Here is a 21,940-nt window from a genome sequence, read left to right as displayed (position 1 = left end):
ACAAAGTGCCTTCACAAATCCATCATTCACTGGAGGCATTTTTGCATAGGTATATGCAGAAATGCAAGTGGGTTGAAATGTCCTCTGATGACTGCTATAATTAACAAAAACAAATAATTTTTGTTTTTGTTAATTAGATGAGAACTGTTAGTAGTTGGTGATTGTGAATGATGGATTTGTGAAGACATTTTGTATCTTCATGTATTTATAAAAAGACAATTATTGTACAAACAAATTATATAAATTTTTTTGCCTCAAATCAATGGAAATTTAAATTCTTAATAAAAATTGAAACATCAACACTTTGGAAAGATGAGAAAGTATTAACTGATTAATTTATAGTTTTATTTTCTAATCTTAACTACACTAATGAGCTATTATTAGGGATTTTACATTACTGAGAATGCTTGTAACTCTAGTTAAAATATATGTTAAATGTTCAAAACGTTAATGAAATTTAGAGAGATCCATATCATCTCAATGTTTGTTTTGGAGCCAATATGAAGTACTATAGTTTTAAATTAAATTAAACAAATGCATGTGAGATCATTTTATTAAAAGTTTTACATCATTTATTGTCAAAAATCAAAGAAATTTGATAATTTGTCTAAAAATATTAAATGGCTTATTAATATCGTCCTGCTGGATAGTATGTACATAATATTCATTTTAATGTAAATTATTGATTTTGTGACAATGTTAAGATGATAATTTATCCATTGAAAAAAAAGATCTAGTTAGATTTTCATAAAATTTGGTATAAAGATTGCTAAATAAAAATGAAACGAGTGAATCTAGAAAATAAATGTGTCATAAATTCTAAATTTGTAATGAATTTGTTATAAAAGTAAAAAATTTAACTTTTTACTGTTATATTTTATCAAAATCTAAACCCAAATTCATTCTACTCTAAACTAACAATTGTTAGTTTGATCATTTAAATATGGTATCTGTCATCCATTAATGATTTAGGATTAAAATGGAATTCATTACTCATCAGAATCAAATTTCTGTAATGCTCATTTAGGATACATTTATAATTTTCATTTTTTCAAATTCAACTAAAATATTATCTAATTTGCCCAGACTGCACATTTAGAGTATAAAAATCTCTCAAATTTATTTTTTTAAATGCAGATATATGAGCTGCCTGAATAATTAAATAGAGAATGTGCAATTTTCAAAATATTAGAATTTTAAAACATTTTATACCTATTATATTTTCTCTGTTGACTCCTGTTCTAACCAATGCATTACCATCCCAAGTTACTGCCCACACTAATCCTGTGGGGCTGACAGAAATTTGATTAACTTCACAACCAGAAGGAGTTGGAATGTGAATCCATTTTGCACCTTCAGGACAAATGGTTGAAACTCCACACCTAAACATAATCTAAAAATATAAAGATTTCAACAAAATTGAATTTTTAAGTTAAATATTTTATAAACTGAATCACATTTAGCACATAGATTAAAAAATCTGAAAACATTATTTTCTAAGGTAAAATTTCACTTTTCCAAACTTTCTAGAACACACTTAGAAGATATCAAATTTATAGAATATAGTTAAGATCATATATATATAACTCAAATGTTACACCAACAAATAACATAGCTTCAATTAACAGAAAAATGTTTGAACGTGACTAAAATGTCTTCATATCTGTTTCTTCCGAGTATTTTTAATGACAAATAACATGCTTCTCCTTATTCTACTTAGATATGATCATTCAAAACTGTTTTTTTTTTTTTTTTTTATCTTCAGCTATTGAATAAGGTCAGAACACATTTCAATGTTTACCTTACAATCAAAAATGTTTTTAAGAAAGTCTAGGTTAGTTTTTGCTTTGACGACAATAATATTACTAATATAAAAGCCGACATCTGTGCATGCATGTGCATGTGCAAATTCCTTATAACTCCTGTAATTTTTGTCCAATTCCAAAGAAATTGGTTATATTCATTTTATGTTCTGATGGAAAGTATATGCTACACTTACTTTGTGAAAATATTAGCTATAGAATAAACATTTTATTGATTTGGGATCAGTGATCGCACTTACGTTGCAGTGATGTCAGTGACCATGTGATGTTTATGCTCAATGAGCAAATTTCCCTTAAGTTGCATTTTAAAATATTTTGGCAAATGGTGTATTTTAAGCATACTTTGCTAAAGTTTAAACTTTAAGAAAAAGATAGTCTCATTGTGTCACTTCTATAACAAATTTTTTAAAAATCTTTCCATACTGACCACGTGACATTCTATTATCTAATCGAAAGTAACAACCTAATGAGCCCATTATTTAGAAAGTGTTATCACTCATCTAACTAAAATACATACAATTTATGTTTTATCAATGTGGAATTATGAAATGGCTGTATCAAGGGCTGCGGAAACATGACGACATCATCAATCATCATAACGATATTAAGGTCTCTATTACTAAAGGAAGACAGCAAGGAAATCTTTTAAAAGACAACAGAGTCTAATTTATTGAATCTTTTTCATATATACAGGACTGAGAATAAAAAATACAAATCTAGCTGATGGAAATTTTTTGATCAAGTTACTTAGGGTACGTTCGTTGAGTTAAACGAGAATGACGTCATCGTTATTCTTGTTTCGTTAGACTTTTCGAACGATTCGTTATAACTAAATGGCTGTTTCTAAAATCAAAGATATGAATGTTGCTAGTGCAGCCTTATCCAAAATATTTTTCTTAGGTTGCTTCGGATGGACAGCTATTTCAATCATTTCACCTTTTAATTCACAATTTAAACACTTGAGTAGATCTAGAAACATCGATATCGTCGGGCGCCATTTTCTTAACGAAGTAAACTAACTCTTTCCATCGTGAGCTTCGTTAGAGTTTCGTTCGATACGTCATCACCGTGGAGCATGCGCACTGAGCGAGACTACTACTTATCGAACGATTTGTTACTAACACGTTTAACTCGTTTGACTTAACGAATGTACCCTTAATGTAATTACCATTTATTTTAACAATAACAACTAATTAGAATTTAAAAAATCTTAGTACAAGTGCACTGCCAGATTAACTATTTTTCTGGACAAACCTTGGTCATGTATAATAAAAATTCATCTAAAGTATACCATTGATTGCTAGAAACTTAAGTAAATATTAAATGTAAATTACGTTTGATTCCAAAAATTTTGATATTCTTAGTTTATTTTGCTTGAATTTAACCCTAGCTATGGCTCCTAAGAGAGATGAGTGTCAGTAATGGCAGGGATGGGCAACCTTTATCTATGTAAGGGCTGCATTTCAAAACTTTTAAACTGGCACAGGCTGCATACAAAAGAAAAGAGAGGGGAATGTTGGTAAATCACAATTATTTATTCATATATAGAATAGGCATACTTAATTTAACTTCTGGAACTGATTTAAATGTAATATATAGGAAATATTTGGTTAAATATTAGTCACTGCTAGTTTAAATTAGTTTGATGTATCTGTTAGCTGGTTTCTTGTTTTAATTTTTACTAAATTCTTTGCAGAAAACTATTCACATACATAAGTTGTAGAAAATAACATTTGAATTTTTGCTACATACTTCTTTAAGCTGGAAAATTGATATATATATTCATATTTTATGCGATGCGGGCCATAGAAAATATTACTGCTGGCCGCATGCAGTCCAAGGGCCACAGGTTGTCCATCCCTGAGTAATGGTATCACCATCAACAAGTGTAGTGTAAATAAGCACGCCATTGACAACTGTCCAGTAAACTAGTCTAGTGGCCACAGAATTTCAAGTTCCTTCTCATAATTTTCTCTGGATTAAAGGTGCCAGACCATCAGTTATCAGAAATCTGATGGTGTATCTGTATAATATATTGGTATTATTTTTATAAATAGTTATAAATGTTATTTTTCATTTATTGTCATCGGTGATTTTATGCTTTATAAACAGTGGAAAAATCTAATATCCATTATATTTGCAGTCAGTTATAAAAAGTTGATTGATTGATGCATAAATATCAAATCCATATCTACAGGAGAATGAGCAGTCATTTATAGACATAAGCAATATTATGCTAATATTCCTAACTTCCTATAAACTTCCGACTTTAATTCAATTGTCTTGAAATAAAAATATATTTTGTTATATATTTATGTCATGTAAAGAGTATAATGATAATTTAACAATTTTAAAATCAATTAATCCAAATTTTTTTCATATGAATTTAAACAGCATTACCTTCTTGAATATTAAAATAAGTTTACGATAGCTTAATGTATAAATATATAAAAATAAAAATTTTAATTTCTGAAAAATAATTGTTACTAAAAGTTCTTCAATATTTTTAAAAATTTCATATTTTATTTTAAATTCTATCTTTAAAACTAATAAATACTTTACAAGCTAATGAGGAAATAATAGTAATATCAATACTTTATATAAAATAATAGACATGACTTTTAGAAATTTTTATAAAAACATTTAAATTAGAATCTTACATAATTCAAATAATAACGCATTATACATTTTAACTACTAGTACTTGTAATTTCCATACACACAATTTAGTTTAGGATTGGAAAACTAAATTTACTCCATAGTTTTTTTGTTAAATGATATATTTTCAAATTTTGAAATTCATTATTAATTCAGTTTTATATAAATTTTTAATGTGTTTCTGAATTACTTAGAAACTATAATATACCATAAATATGTTGGGGTATCTCTATTAATTAAATTAATTTTAATTCTTCATCAGGTCAAGTACTGGAGAACTTTAACATCCATTTCATATATAGACTTGAAATTTTGAATGACAAAAGAAATGTTATTAAGTAGGCAACCTGTGTTAACATTTCTGTAAGATGTTGCAATTTATTGAGTCATTTCTGAATAGAGTACAAATTATACTGCTGTGAGATATTGCTTGTTTTAATATTCAGTATTAACTTATACCTAATTTAGGTTCGCCAATATGTTTTTATGGTTTATATTTCATTACTATTTTTTCAATTTTTTAGATAAGTACAAAAATAAAGTATAGTATTTTAACAGCAATGGATAAAATTAGTTTATCTTTGTTTTCTAGTTTCCTCACAAATAAAAATCTTCATCGTAAGTAAATAAAGTAACTTGCAAAAATGATTTATCACTAATATATCAACTTACTCTTCCCATGACTGTAACAGACCATACAGCAAAATTTGCTGTATTTCCACCAGGAATATCATTTCCTCCTACAGCAACATCAAGAAAAGGTTCGGTAACTGGATCAGAATAAATACTTGGTACCTGAACAAAAATATTTAAATATTTATGTAAAAATTGTCTTTGTAACTTAATGTGTCCAAAACTGAAAAAAATATTGTTAAAATAATTTTGTTAATTTATATCATGTAGTTGATTGAAATAAATAAATGAACAGATCTTAAAATATTAAGAACAATTTTTATTTTTACTCAATTAGTACAACATTTTTTATTGTTTTCCATTTTTGTTATGCTCTATATTAGTGGTGCACAAGCCATGGGTTGGTACCCATAGTACTAAGACAGACAGAAGAAGACTTACGGCTTACGATTTCCAATACAGATCCGAACATAAAAGTAATCACGAGTTCTTTGCAAGTGCATACTTCACATTGAAATTATGATGTAAGGATTTTTAAAAGTATTTTTCATTAAATAAATATTTATATCCATATGCATAAATAAAACAATTGTTTCATAAAATTATGTGTTTTATTCAAACCTCTAATAAGGCAGAAACATAAGCACAAATCCAAGCAAGAATTTCACTTTAACTATATTGACAATTAAAAAAACATCTACTGTCTATCCAGAGGTTGCAAAAAATTTTACACAAAATGGGAGGTTGGAAATGAAAATAGTTTGCACACAACTGCGCTATATTAACATAAATCTGTGTAGTAATGACTATTATTATTTCATACTGTTAGTTTAAATTTTGTTTCTCTCTCTTTCATTATCAAAGTGTGTTATTTAGATATCATAAAAATAGTACTTTAAACCTTACTCCTAAAATACTACAAAGAATTCAGCAAATCATTTTAAAAATTTGCTGGTTTATATAGCAGTGTTGTTTTAATAAAGACTTTTCTATTCTCACATTTACTGAAAGTTAAAATATTGAATGTTTTCTCCATGGAAACAATCTGTAATGGTTATAGTTATTCAACATATGTATTTATGTAAATTACTCTGGCAAATCAATATGTGTTGTATATTAGTCTTTATTTCAATTCTGTAAATAATAATGTTAAAAATAAATAAATGTTCATTTAAACATTTTTAAAAGGAAGGAACAAACAAAATTCACACTTTATAATGCTGAATTTGACTAGCAAAGTAAGCTTTTAAGTATGCATCATATATCTGATAATTGGCATCAATTATTTTAAAAACTTGAATGTTATAATCAAATAATATGGCAATTGATCCTAAAACTGTCATATAGATTATATAAAATCGTGAACTGCATATTATAAAGATATTTTTTAAAACTATATTCACTACAGAACAGTGTAAAAACTTCTGAATATATGTAAGTTGGCTCTAACTACTCTGCAGGGTTAGAAATTAAGAATTGCTAGTTGTCCAGAGGATAATCAGCTCTAGACTTTTCTGTACTGAAACCAGTTGTCTGAACTGCAAAGTGAACATTTTCTTACAATTTTTTGAAGTTCCGCTGGATGTTAAAATTCTTTTTAAAAAATTAAGACACAGTCGTTCCAGAAAAAATTCTTCTAGATGATCACCATTTTTTATTCTTGTTCTAGAACAAACTTCTTAGATGACCAGACCTTCCTTTTTAGGCTTACAAACTATTTCTATTTTCTTACAAACTACCATGCTTACATAAAATGGTAACCTAAAAGTTATTTGTTTATTTTATGTTATTGTTGGGAGCTACCATACACCTTGCATTAAAAATGAAGCCACTATGCAGGACTATATTTTTAACACAAAATGGGCAATGGTTCCCCAACAATTTCCTTGATCTCTTACAGACCCATGTTATCTGGTTTACAAAAACTGAACAATGCATAAGATCATATAAGATTTTTTACTATATACTCTCATCTTTGCTCCACAATTATTTGGATTTGACAAGGTCCACAAACCAGGTACACAATTAAGGACAGTATGTGCATTATTATTATGTGCAAACATGCATGTCACACATATGCATACATGGTGAGAAGTGTGTATATAATATAGCAGTAAAAATAAGTTATTTACATTGTTAAAAGTAAAAATTTTACTAGTGTAGTTAATTAATCAGTTTTACTGACAAAGAAATATTGTAAAAGTTTTTTCTATTTTTATTTTGGTAATTATTGCTTTAGTGATATTCATATTATTAAAGATATAAATATTACAGATTACAATTTCATTGTTAGAAGCAAAATTTATAATAAAAAAATTATAATTAAAAATAAACTATTTAACAAGTATTTTAATCTTACTAAAGTCCAGTTGTCCATTGCAATAAATTTTCGGTATCGGACCCATTTTCTTCGCCTGACCATAGAATTCCACTTCTTTGATGGACCATAATGTAAAGGAAAATCAACCGAATATGTCCATCCCTATAAATTATTTTTAATATTTATTAAAACTTTATAAATAAACATTACTTTATATTTACCAAATTAAGTTTTTTTTTTCAAAATTGCACAATAAATTGAATACTCTAAATGATTTTACTGTTTTCTATAACATTCTAGTTTTTACATCCTAGAACTGAAAAACATTTATTCTGATAAACAATGAAATGTGACAAAACAATTAAATAAAAACAAATAACTTTCACTAAATGTTATTTATAAACGAAACAAGAAACAATAAAAAGTTTATTTTGTATATGTGAAATTAAATTATTCTAGTAAAATAATAATTCTACTGGAATAATTCAATTTCACAATTTTTAAAAGTAACAGTAATATCTTAAGCTACATCAGGTTGTAAAGATAAAATTCAGACATTTTGAAAAAACTATAATCATTATTGAATAAATTGTCTATACATTTTTGCTTACTGGTAGGTAATCACCATCAATATCAATCACCACCTTCACTGCAAAAAACTTTCAATCTCATGAACACAGAATGACTTTGTGCTGACTGACTATATGTTTCATGTCCTGCAGAACCGTATTGAAGTTTTTTTTTGAAGAAAGTCTGGTTTATATGGAATTTTAATTGAACTGTATATTGGCAATATGGTTCTGCAGGGCGTGAAATAGATATAGTAAAACTTCTCTAATTTGAAGCTCCAAGGGCAGAAAAAACTTAAAGTTACAGACAATTCGAGTTAGAAAACAATAGAGTAAAAAATACTGATTCTGAATAGATTTGCAATTTACCTCTCTTGCATTATTAGATAAAGAATCTTAAAAACAAACAACAAAAATACTATCAAACAGCTTGTGTAATGCCTTTCGGCAAAATGTTCAATGTAACTAATGGAATCAAACAGTTTTGCAAGTACAAAACAAGAGGACCTCTCACTTTGGACTGGAATATTAAGGTTATATTTTTAAACAAATAAATAAAATTGCTTCTATCTGTTATACATGGAACCATCACTGCAGAGCATAATAAACAGTATCCCAAGAACAATTTCAAAACATGTTAGAGAAATGAAGGTCAATTGACAACTGACATATGAATACAAGGTCTTTGTTAGAATTAATCAGATACTTTTAAAAACCAAAAACTTTCAAGAATTAAACACATTTCCAAGAGTAGAGTTCTTAAGAGCAAGTAATTTGTTAAAACAATGAGAATAATGTAACACATGCTGCCAATTTGTCTTGTACAATTAGTTTGTATACTCATACTTGACTTCAGTACTTTATACTTTAGGTATAATTTATTAAGATTTAATGTGCAGGTTTTATTGATTTACTCTTCAAATTAAAAGAATTTTCGGTTAATGTTACCTATGGTAGCGAACATGGCGGCTCGTCTCTGAAACAGTGGGAATGCACGTTCTAAACTAACCTAACCCATTCTAATAAATTACCATAATTATTGCCAACCACATTATTAGAATAGGTTAGAACATGCGTCCCCACCGTTTCAGAGACGAGCCACCATGTTTGCTACCATAGATAACATTAACCGAATTTTCTTTAACATAAATTAACAATATTCACTATCACTATTATCTAATTAAAATTTAATAAAGTTTAAATCAAAAGCAATTTTTTAATATAAAGTTGTTTTTACTTCTATTCCAAGTGGTTGTCCATCTAAACTATCTTCAATATACCAGTCCTCTTCCCACTGCCAACTAGGTGACGGTAACTGAAAATTTTCTTTCGGCAGTTCGGTAAGACCATCTTCACTACTGAAGTGAGGTCTGTCAGTAGGAAGAAGCTTACTAGTAAATCCACTGTATGGATTCCACCTCTGAAAACAATAATAATATTAATTAATATCATAGTTATATTTTAATAATTGGCTATCATTCATTAAATACTGACTTAAAAATTATGTTTTCTTCATATAAATAAAAATTTTAGAAAACTATTTTTTTGTTTTTTAGAGTTAAAAATGTACATATTTATAATTTTAAAATTTACTTATTATTATTTAATCCATTTTTATTAGACTCTTACAAAAGGAATATCTGGCCTATATTATTATTATAACCATCATATAAATATAACAAATACAGGTATATCCTAAACAATAAAATTATAATGAAAGAAAGAAAATATTGTAATTGTAATATGTGAACTAAATTTTTAAACAAACCAAAAATGATAAAAGCAAATTGTTTTAAAAGTATCAACAACATATATTAAACTATTTAGAATAAAAATTTGATTAATGAAAAACAAAAACTAAATCTTGAAAATAAAAACATCTTTGCTTAAATAAATTACCTACAAACTATTCAAATACGGTTAAAATAATTTCTAAATTATAATTATAATGTAAAAAATTTTAAAATTTTTACATATTAAGGATTACAGCATCCGAACTGATATTCTACAATAAGCTGTTTAAAAGAATTTATTTTAATAATTTGTTTCGTATTTTTGATGTATCAACAATAGCGATACTTTCAGAATAAAATAAATTATTTTGAAATTTGTTTATTAAGATATATACATATATACAATTCAAAAATATAAATATATTTTTGTACTTATGCTTCTTTTTTGTAATCATTTTAAGAATTTCAGATAAATATTCAAGAATTTATGGAATACTTCATAAGGTATAGATTTATATTAAGTTGAATTACTATAATAGTAAAAATGTGGTAAATTTTTTAATTTATTAATCATTATACTAAATAAATATCATAAATTTTAAATGTTTAACAATATAAATATTTGATCATAAAATAACTTGCTATAAACACGAATAAAGTTTTAATGACAAATTGTCTGTAATATAAAAACCTGGTCAAAGTCACAATGAACTTGACTAAAAGATCCTCTTAGTGTCACAAGGTGGAAAAAATAAAGAGAAAACTATTCCACAATTTTACCCTATATACTAATAATTCAATAGAACTAGATAATGTTACTATTTCATATCAATTTTCATACAACAGCTGTTATTACTGTAGATTTGGAATAGATTAAAGTGCAACATCTGACTAAACAACGAAATAAAGTGCATTTTAAACCATGTTGGATACAATGCTTATGTCAATATTATACACTTTTGAATAGATCTGAAGCCAAGAAAAGTTTGCAAAATCAATCAAGAAAAATGAAAAACATGCCTTCCTCTATGTTTCCACTGCCTACAATTGGATAACAGTCCAATACCATACATTGATCTTGGTGTAACATTCTTCTGGTTGTGGAAATAAAAAAAGTCTACAAACTTAAAAACAAAAATTAAACTGTCACAAAACATTTTCAAAACCAATTTTCTCTTTTCAACATCAAACTGTTAGATCTGAAAAGAAAAGTCTATATCAGCTGGCCAATGCTCAGTCTCTAACTGAAAGTCAAGGCTTATGGAATGCGAAACAAAATAAGCTTGTGTAAAGCAGCTAGAATTCTTCATAATTCCAATATCATTCTATATTGCCTCGTTTCAACAAAAAGTGTGTCTAACAGTCGAGGAAGGTCTAAAATTAAGAAACGTTGCAAAAAGTTCACTGAGTTCAGCGTTATATCCACATTTGCTTGTCACAAGTACTTTCGACGAACCTTACTGTCGTCGTCATCAGGCAAGTGCATAAATTTGCCAAAAAAACTTTAAATGGAACTAATCCAATGTAGAATAGAATGCATAAAGCTTTGCCAAAGCCGTTAAGAATGCAAAAACAAAAACTCAAAACGTTCGAAAGCCGATCGAGCCTCTGGCTCCGTGACTAGTGAGGCTGCGCATGCGCAGACCCGAGCTCACGCTATATGTATGTTAGACAACGCTAAAACATGCTCAAACGCTTGTACAGCATGACCCAAACATTGGGCAGATCAAGAGTGAGAGGGTTGTATGTGTCCAGAGTGGTGGTAAGGAGGGATTCCCAGATGAAAACAATTTTTCTATCTTTGCAGCTCTTGAGCATACACGCTTGAGACCATAGCGAATTGTAACCCTGTTCGAGTACCTTTCTTGTAAGCTCTTTGGTGTGCCTACCCCTTGCCACATCATCTTGGTGCTCGGCAAGGCAGCTGGCAAGCATTCTGGTGGTGGCCCCGATATAACGTATGCTTACTCCCGTTGCGAGATTTTCCAGCGGAACAGCATAGACCCCCGACTTCTCGAGCATGGAGAACTTGTCTCTATCGTTGCAAAGAAGCTTGCGTAAGCTCGGAAGTGGAGCTAATGGTAGTACTAGGTTGCGCTTCCTAAATATTCTGCAGATACGTATTGAAAGGGGTCCAAGGTATGGCAACGATGTTTGAACTACCGAAAACGCCCTCTTGTTGCTTAGCATGGTGCTTGGAAACAACGAGCATACGTATAGCATGAGCTCGGGTCTGCGCATGTGCAGCCTCGCTAGTCGCAGAGCCAGAGGCTCGATCGGCTTTCGAACGTTTTGAATTTTTGTTTTTGCATTCTTAATGGCTTTGGCAAAGCTTTATGCGTTTTATTCTACATTGGATTAGTTCCATTTAAAGTTTTTTTGGCAAATTTATGCACTTGCCTGATGACGACGACAGTAAGGTTCGTCGAAACTACTTGCGACAAGCAAATGTGGATATAACGCTGAACTCAGTAAACTTTTTGCAACGTTTATACAGTATTTGGTGTGAAAATTATCGTAGCGAAATCTAAAATTAAGTTTGTTTCATTTGCTTATTGTTTAGATCAAAACAAATTAAATATTTTAAAAAATTCAAAATTCATTAATAATAATTTTTGTTTCAATGTGTTTTTTTAAATTAATGTTTTCATAATTTTTGCACAAACATTTTTCTCTAGTTTTATTGAATTAAGAAAGATTTAATTTAAGAGATTAAAAAAAAAAAAAAAAAAGCAAGAGACAAAAATTCAAAAGTGCCTATTTATAATTAATTATTTTTAATGTGTGTACATCTTTTACTCTGTCTTAAATTTGTTTTTTTCATAAATCTTACAATCATTTTTCATTAAGAATTTCTAGAGTAAACTAGTTCTTTTTTAATTTTATGACTATTTTTTTATGCAGTTAATAATAAATAATAAATTCTAGTTAATTTAAAAAATAAAATTCCTTTTTTATCCCTACAACATGGAGAGATCACAAATCATCCAGTTAATCCTAGCTTTATCCAATTCACAAGTTTTAACATACTGCATATATGGTAAAGTTGAGAAGTTCCAGAACATCTTGAAACATTCTACAAATTAATTTTGCATTGATACTAGAAGTACTCCTTGCTGGTGTTCAGATATTTATCTCACTAAGATACCACACATCTTATATTTTTCTTGTAGAATTTGCATGGCTGCTGTTGAACCACTGCATCACTGCCTCCTTAACCATGTCATCTGATGCAAATTCCTGTCCCTTCAATGTTTTTTTTAATTGGGTCAAACACACAATAATTACATAACAGGTTAGGACTATAAGCAGGATAGAACATTTTCCATTTATACTTCACCAATAGATCTTTCAAAGACCATGCCACATAGGTCATGCATTATAATGTAGGAACACCACTCCATCAGTGAGGAGGCTTGGATGTTTTGATTTTATGCTCTATGTAAGACTTGGAGGCTCTTGCAGTAATTTATCAAATTGATAGTAAATCCTTCTAAAAAAATTTAATTAAAAGTGGTCCCCAGTTGTCAGAAAAGAACATTAACATAATCTTTTCTTTTCTTGAAAGGCTTTTGGATCTTTTCTTTGGCCAATAATGGATTTTCAGCTTGGGTTTTGGTTCATAAAGGAAGCAACAAGATTCATTACCTCATCACCTATGTCAATATTGTACAAGAACTGCTCACCTGCATGATAACAGAGTATATTTAACAAAACATGCATTGTTTGCATGTTTCGTTAAATAAGAATACAAGATGTTCTGGAACTTTTTGACTACATAATATCTAAAATATATTTATAAACAAAGTAAAAATGGCTTGTTTTCTTATAATATAATAAGCATACATCAATCACTTAAATTAGATACTAATTGTTGTAGGTTACCTAAATTAATTGATACATACTGGCAAAATTCATTTGTTTGGTTAACAAAAGAATAACAAAACATATTGAAAGGAATTCAAAATTTGTTTTAGTTATTCAGGGTCTAGTAGGAAAACAAATGATCATAAATAAATAGTTATTAACTTTTGAATATTTATTAACAAAGTTTCATGTACAAGATTTCAAACAAGATAGTTTGCCATTTGTGTTTTAATGATGACATCACTCAAGTAATCTTTGCTGATGCACAGACACTTTTTGCATCTTTAAAGTATGTCATGCATAGAGCAATGCAACATATTCTCAGGTATGTTATTAATTGCATGAAAAATTTTTGCCGTAAGAGTTTCAATATTTTGTTAACAATCTGCACATACCACACACTTTGTTCACAAAATATTGAAATTCTTAAGGCAAAAATTCCTTGTGTAATTAATAACATACCCGAGAATATGTTGGGCCATTGTATGCATGAAATACTTCGAAGATTTGAAGAGTGTCTATGCATGAACAATGGTTGCTTGAGTGATGTCATCAAAACAAAGAGCAAACTAGATTGCTTGCACAAGAAAAATTTCTTAATAAATATTCAAAAATTAATAGCAATCTATCTATAATCACCTAATTTACAGCGAGATCATGCATTTTTAAACTACTATGCTACATTCTAAAAATGAAAGATTATTCTAAAATATATAAAGCAGTAAAAATATTTCATTATATATGAAAAGACAATGATATATATTGTAGGCATGTTATGATTTCACTGAAAAAAATTAAATTAAAAACAGTAAGAGAGACATTAAAGCATGAAAACTTTCTTAAAAATTTCATATATATATATATTGAAAATACACTAAACGTCTTTAAAAAATATTTATAAAATGTAATAACACTAACTTCATTTTCAAAGGTAACTTCTTTGAAGCGAATTGGAATATCTTGTAACGGAATATGTACATAAACCATGTGATCTCCTCCAATTGCCCAAGTACAGAATGACACTGCCGACACTCTCTTGAATTCTAGACCTCCATATCTTAGTTCTTTCCAAAACTGTTCTTTGGTAGAGAGAGTGAACACTCTGCCAAGACTGTTTACGGCCCATATCTCTGTTGTAGGCATATACAATACAATCACAAATTATCTGCAAAATGACAAATATTTACATTAGACTTTTACTATTTGTAAAATAAATAATTGATGATAAAGAATATTTCAATAAATATCATAAAATTTTTAATTTAAATCACATATATTTTAGTTTATAAGTACCAAAATTTTATCAAAAAATTATTTTTAATAAAAAAAAACTAACTCTTCCAACTTTATTTTAGATAATTAATGACATAAACAAAGTATTTAGCAGAAAGCATTCACCATCTTTTTAAAATATTTGCTGTTTAATTTTACTCAGCATATTTTAAAAAATTGTTTAATAAAATGACAAGTCTAAACTGTCATGCCAATATTTATATTAATAGCAAGGTTGTGGCCAATGTTTTTAACGCAAAAACGTGAATGTCGGACATTCAGTGCTGCAATCCTGTCAGCCTAGAAGTTTGGCAATGGCGTTTGGAACGTCAAGCATGATTCCACTGACTTTCCAAATGCCATTGTCAAACTTCTAGGCTTACAGGAAAGTGGTGCCGAACGTCCGACGTACACGTTTTTGCATTTAAAACTTCAGCCTCAACCTGGCTAATGTTATAATAAAGATTAAAAATAATATACAGGCATCTTATTGTAAAAATTTGAATGTGTCTCAAAAAATTAAATTTTATCTATTCTCAGTAAATTCTAATCCATACTTGAAGTCTATCTAAGATGTGAGAAATTCCTGTTTTATATATTCTTAATATTGAATGTCTAAGACTCCTCAAACTGTCAAAGAACAATTATATTCAGCCACTGAAGATGTATTTTCAGGTCTCATAGTTAAAGTTCTGCAGCCAAAAATACTTATTACTCAAGAAATAATTTTACTGGACTTATAAAATGAGTAGGCCTATTTAATTTCAAACAGCCCAGTTAAAGATTTCAACACCACTAGCTGTTATTAATAATATATTTTCAAATTCTGTTTATCAATTATAGAATATAATGCAATTAAATAATACTGTATAAGTACTGCATGATAATCTCTACAGATATCAAAAACTGATAAACATCATGCTGAAAATTTATGTTAGAATCAGAGCAGTTATATTAATGATTTGCGAATTTAAAGTATTTTATTATCTTTTATAATAGATTTGAATGCTGAAGTTAATTTACAAATCATTTTGAGGTCCACAGAGTTGGAAAGAATGAAGAATTTCAAATATCTTGGAAGCTGGATTACAGAAGATAATAGGCATAGACTAGAAATTAAAAGTTCAATATGCAACGCAAAATCAGCTTTCTTCCAGGTTACTCACACGTTAACAGAAGCCTATCAAACTAAAAATTCTTAAGATAAACTGTATGGAGCATGTAAGTCTTGGTCTGTCATAAAGAAAATGGAAAACAAAATAAACTCATTAGAAATGCGATGCCTAAGAAAGATGGGCAAGATTACCCGAACAAAGAAGAACCATAAATGAAGACGTACTTAAAAAATTTAATGTAGGAAAACAATTAATGACCACCATTAAATAAAGAAAATCTGCATTTGCTGGATATTTGGCCAGGATATCTTCAGGACAATTAATGAAGAATGATAGAGGAAATAGCACCAAGAGGAAGACCCAGGAAGTTATGGAGGGATAACATCAAGGACTGGATGGGAACTGATCTGAGAAAAGCTCAACAGGGAAAGATGGAGAGAAATGGTTCGTCAGCTGCAACTTCTAAGAGGATGCCACAAGAATAGAAGAGAATAGAATACAATAGATTTGAATTAAATTTTGATATGTTTGAAAAAAGAATTGCCTGAAATAGATTCAAACACACAAGTTTTATCTAAGAATATATCATTAATTAATGAAATCAATATACCATAATTTCAGCCTGACAATTGTTGACATATAGCTTGATAATTTTACATAATGCAGTAGTTTTTGTCCAACATTTTTAAACAACAAAAATTAAAATGAAAATTTCTAATATTTGTTTCTTTAATAACTCTTACTTCTTAATATGCTGCATATATTATGTCAAAAAAATTGAAAAATTCTAATACAAAATAATAAATCAAAAGCAAGTTATCTCAATTATAAAAATATTTATACAAAGGTTAAACAGAAAATAACTAATTTTAACTTGTTCAAATGTTTTGAAATATGAATCAAAACTTTTATGAATAAAAACATAATCCATATAAAAAAAACTGTTGTATGAAAATAGTTGAATGCAAAATAAATAAATAAATATTTGGTTTCAAATAAAAGTTAATATTTTTTAGTTATATATATACAATATTATTATTATTATTTGATTCCATGACAACGTATCAGACCTTGTTAAGCATGAATTGTTTTCTATTAATATTTTTACAGATATTTTTATTAATGAAAAAGAAAATTGTTCGACTTAAATTGGTACTGGGGTTGGTCGGATAACCGAAAAGTATGAAAAAATACATTATTAGTATAGTGTATTAGGCCTGGTTTAAATACGAGCCTCCCTTTCATGGTCGAGCCAGTGCTGCCAGCTAAAACATACAAAAATTTAACAAAAATAATATTAAAGTAGCCAAGACATAACCAAATATTGTAGCGCTACATCATTAGTGGACATTTGAATTTGCCGACTAGAACGTGGTCGGTTAAACGATAAGTCGGTTAATCGGGGTCGGATAATCGATGCTCTACTGTATTTTTATTAATGAAAAAGAAAATTGTTTCTTCTTAAATAACTTTTACTACTGATGGTGCACAAACAGTTTATTACTGGACTACGATGACTATTCACTTAAAATTTCGCAATTTTATATATTACGTTAATAAAATGATGTAAACGCATCTTTTAAGTCTTTTAAAAACATGCTTTCACTTTCATTTTTCTTTATTGTTTAAACACTTAATGCTAGGGGTGGACTGGCAATTGGAATCAGCTTGAAAATAACTGACAAACCCATTTCTTTCAAAATTATTAGAACCAAATTTTGTTGGTTTTTTCAAATTTTTCTTACTTATTCAGTCTAAAAATTAAAATAAATAAATAAATAAAAAAATGCATTTGAACGCCATTCTTTATTTTATAATAATTTTACTTCACTTTCACAAAAATACCGGTCCATGAGGGATTGGAATGAAAAAATAGGTCCATGACAAAGTTTAAGAAGCACTGTTCTAGGATACTCTCTCTCAATCTTTTCTCACCTTTGACCTCTTCTGAGCTTAAAATTTTTCTGCAGTTCCCCCATAATAATATCTCATTTTGATAGATTTTGTTTTGCAGATGAAATTAACAATTACATAACTTTCAACCTTCAAATTCAAAACATGTGTACTGTATATAATTGTTATTTTTTAAAATAGTTAAGTTTAGTTTCACATTCAATTTTATGCCAATTTCAGAGGTGAACAAATGGTGATGTTAAATTGAAGTTTCATAGTATATGCACTCTATACATCTACAAGCAATAGGTCTAAAGTTTAATAGTAAACATCCTTCAAGAAAAAATAATAATAATAATAAATGATATACTTTGAGTACACATGCAATATTCCTGTACGTGTATTGTCTAATAACATAAAACATTTTAGGTTCAAAATGTTTTCTGTTGAAATTTAATCGTCTTCATATAATTTTAATATTTTATTCTGACTCTGGTCCCTTTAGAATTTGATTTTTGACATGTGGTTCCCTTGAAATGTTCTGTGGCCCCAAGGAGGCCACATAGCCCCCAGTTGAGAAACAGTGTTTTAGACATATATATTAAACAACAAAACAAACATAAATCTGTCCAATTCATTTTCGAGATTAAACAAATTCAAATAATTTTAATGTATTGATATAATGATGTTTTGTTATTCAGCTCCTCTATATTTACAATCAACAATCAAGAGTCAAAGATAAAATTAACAAATTAGTATTTATTTCTCTTTAAATACACAAAGATACTTAAAGCAAAGTAAACACCAATTTATAAACATCCGCCATATTAGCTCGCTTTGGATTCTGACTTTCAATCTCGAACTGTAAATAGAATACAATAAATAGAAGAATCTGTACACAGAAACAAAAACATATCCCCTATAATGATATATAAAATAAAATAATAACTGTAAAATAAAAATTATGAATACCATACCATAGTTATCACGATTCACTTTTGGCATTAACTAAAAGTAACATTCACAAGCACAGAAAATAGAACCATTAATTTATATCGACAAACAACCAACTTAAATTCATATTAAATTTTAAAGCAAAAATGACGATTTTGGGAAAATAATTACAACTTGTTTATAAATGTAGGCAGTCTTGGATCCAATTTCTACCGAAAATATATTTTTCTCGCTTCTGTTAATTTCAACAGAAACGACAGCTCCACATTCGACAGGGAAAAAAATAGGACATTTAAACGACAGAAATCAACTTGCCGAGAACATTTTTGTACCTTTTACGTCCGTTCTTGCCCCGTCCGAATAAAAAACAGTTTCAAAGTCTCCGCAATCGTTTTCATATTATACAATCGAACAGACCTCGTAAGCAAGCACAATCTGACCGATCTCAAACAACTTCCAATTGCTATTTTTATCGGGTAGCATCCGAGACATCGTCGTTTCGTAGAAAAAAATTAACTTAGATTGTTTAATACAGTCAAAACATACATTAAGTAATAAAGCTTCGGTTCCAAATACACATTTTCCTATGAATTAAAAACCAAATTCTTTCATTTCATTTTTTGTTACAGAATACAAAAGCCACAATTTGGAGACGCGTTCCTTCGCCCGCAGTTTCCAAGCAACGGGAAGCGGTCTCTTACCAGTACGGCCGCAAAAAACGACAAAAGCGATTGCACTCGGTCGATCACTTAATTCCACATAAAATAATTCCCGCTTTCGAGAAAGCAGAAAAAACCCGTTCGAAGTTTCCTCTAGTTCCAAATGCAACATTTTAAACAATAGGCAACAGTAGTAGAAAGATAAGTAAATACACTATACAGAAATAATCACGCAGTATACGATAAGAAAACATGCCGATTATTCATAATGTCATCACTTGCCTTCCTCACATACAAATAATTACGTTAAAGTACGAATTAGTTTAAAACGAATATTTATATTTACAGTATTTACATCTCTCGATATGTTAAGTACTGTAATATTATACACGAATTGACATCTTCCGACCCTTTTTTAATGCGAAATTTTAGCACCATTACATCCGACGATACGATCTTTAATTAATTAACCTAGAAGACAGTACGGGTCGTGTTTATAGTGTTACGAGTTACATCTGTCTGTTGTAAAATGCATCTCGTAGATTAAAATATGTCGTAAGTTACGACGGAAAGAAAGTAAGGAAAGAAATTACCTTTGGACGTCAGAAAACAAAGCATGTAAATGCGACGATCTCTATCCGATTTAATTGTATTTAACTTCGCCGTTCGCATTTAATGCATTTTCGTTAACGACAATTAACATTCGCGTGACCGATAAACCGAAACTCGAATCCACCGACCGGTTGCTACGAGCTACGTTATCGTAAATCAGACGATTTTCCCATTGGAAAACAGCGACGTACTCGTAAGTGTTGCCAGCTGGTAAAAATTAATTCGGAAAATCGAATTTTAAAATATCGGTTTTGTTCTCCAATAATAGATGCGGCTACTATTTTAAAATGCGTATTACAATTGAAGAGCGATTATTATTTCCCCGTTTAGTGTTTGTTATATAGTACTTTTTTTTTTAGTTTTTCCGACCTGTGGGCACTAAGAGGGCCTCTTTTAGCGAGCCCGTTGGTTGACCAGGCTCATAATGGGGCGGCCGGACATATCAAGACTGACCACTCCCGAAAAATTTCTTGTGAATCTTCGACCCGTCCGGATTCGATCCCGGGTCACCAGAGCGGGAGGCTGTCACCTTGACCGCTCGGCCATCGGGCCAGTTATATAGTATATAGTATTGTGTTTAAATACGACGAATTATATTATTATTTATCCGGTTGTTATAACAAGGAAAGAATGGCGATCCAGCAAAAAAAATGACCTCCTCAGATTTTTCGACTTAGGACTCCTTGAAATGTCGATAAATGCTAAAAATTCTGAGGTAATTTCTGTATGTATTGATATTGTGTGGGGGGGCATCGTGTTTTCTTCATCCTCTTTGAAGCTTAATAATTCCTGTGCCTTTTCTCGAAAATTTCTGAAATTTTGCAGGGAGGTTTGTTTATTAGGGAGATTGATGCCTTTAAATTTTCATGGTTAAAGGTCGATAAAGGGTGTCGTGTGTCGTACCTTGAGAGGGTAGGACTTAATAACAAATAAAAAACATTCATTAATTAATATTTACACATCTTTTTATATAAAACTCATCCCTACACCTCTAAGTTTTGGGAAATGCTGAATCAATTGATTGTTATTCGAATAAACCAGTATATAAAATTATATTATCAAAATGTTGATTAATTAAATATCAACTTTCATTAAAATCACTACATTTGGTACTCTTCTAGTTCATCATCATCTTGCATCTGGTACTTATCTTTGTTCATACGTTGTAATAATTAGGTGCCAATTTTTAAATTGATGTCTTTCTCGCGAGCCTCTTTGTATGCAAAAATCTAGATAGTTCGGGTGCCTGGTCGATTTCTCAATTTCGTCATTGTTCTATTTAGGGCCGAACGTACCCATTTGACGCTAGCTGACAAATGGCAGAAGTTACATCGTAAAATATGAAAGTTTTGGAAATGTGTTTCTTCTTCCTTTTAAAATTTTGAACCGTGATCCAAAATTCGGTCAGTACTACGGCCTCTGTGCCCACTTTAGTGTTTCTTAATATCTTCCTTTCCACATCAAGCTCTCGAAATTTGGTTTCTTTGATCGGGTTTGGAAATTTTGACGAAAGACAAATAAGTGCAGTGGTGTAGCGAACACAACTGGCCCCCGGGGCATAACTGGTGCCTAACACTTTATTGGCACCCCTCTCCCCCTCCAGAAACACACACAGTTTGTCTTGGAGACCATTTGGGCGCCACTCGCAGAGGGGCGCCCAGTGCATGATACACCCCCTTGCACCCCCCTCGCTACGCCACTGACTAAGCGATGGAACCATTTTTATTTTAACAACTTTTGGATCAAGTACCGGTACCTCCATATCTCTTATAGCACTATTTCCAAACAAGAATCTTTTTATACATTTGTTGGGCACACACTGTTGAGAGATCT

General features: G+C 29.6%; 1 protein-coding gene across 2 annotated transcripts in view; it reads right to left on the bottom strand.

Annotated features, from left to right (window-relative positions):
- The window catches only part of Pex23 (peroxin 23), a 36,795-nt gene extending 16,547 nt beyond the window's left edge, over positions 1-20,248 (bottom strand). For both annotated transcript variants that reach the window (XM_067287326.1, XM_067287327.1), the window contains exons 1-6: positions 20,089-20,248; positions 14,521-14,767; positions 9,240-9,422; positions 7,473-7,595; positions 5,153-5,275; positions 1,213-1,393 (exon numbers count right to left, since the gene is read on the bottom strand). In XM_067287326.1, the coding sequence (XP_067143427.1) occupies positions 1,213-1,393; positions 5,153-5,275; positions 7,473-7,595; positions 9,240-9,422; positions 14,521-14,745 (835 nt within the window). In that variant the 5' untranslated portion in view covers positions 14,746-14,767; positions 20,089-20,248. The remainder of the gene's footprint in view (positions 1-1,212; positions 1,394-5,152; positions 5,276-7,472; positions 7,596-9,239; positions 9,423-14,520; positions 14,768-20,088) is intronic.
- Positions 20,249-21,940: the final 1,692 nt, after the last annotated feature.

The sequence above is a fragment of the Centruroides vittatus genome, unplaced genomic scaffold (genome assembly GCF_030686945.1).
Source record: "Centruroides vittatus isolate TY-2023 unplaced genomic scaffold, ASM3068694v2 scaffold_450, whole genome shotgun sequence".
NCBI classification, from domain to species: Eukaryota; Metazoa; Arthropoda; class Arachnida; order Scorpiones; family Buthidae; genus Centruroides; species Centruroides vittatus.
Note: the sequence above shows the minus strand (reverse complement) of the source record. Positions and strands in the feature narration are given on the sequence as shown.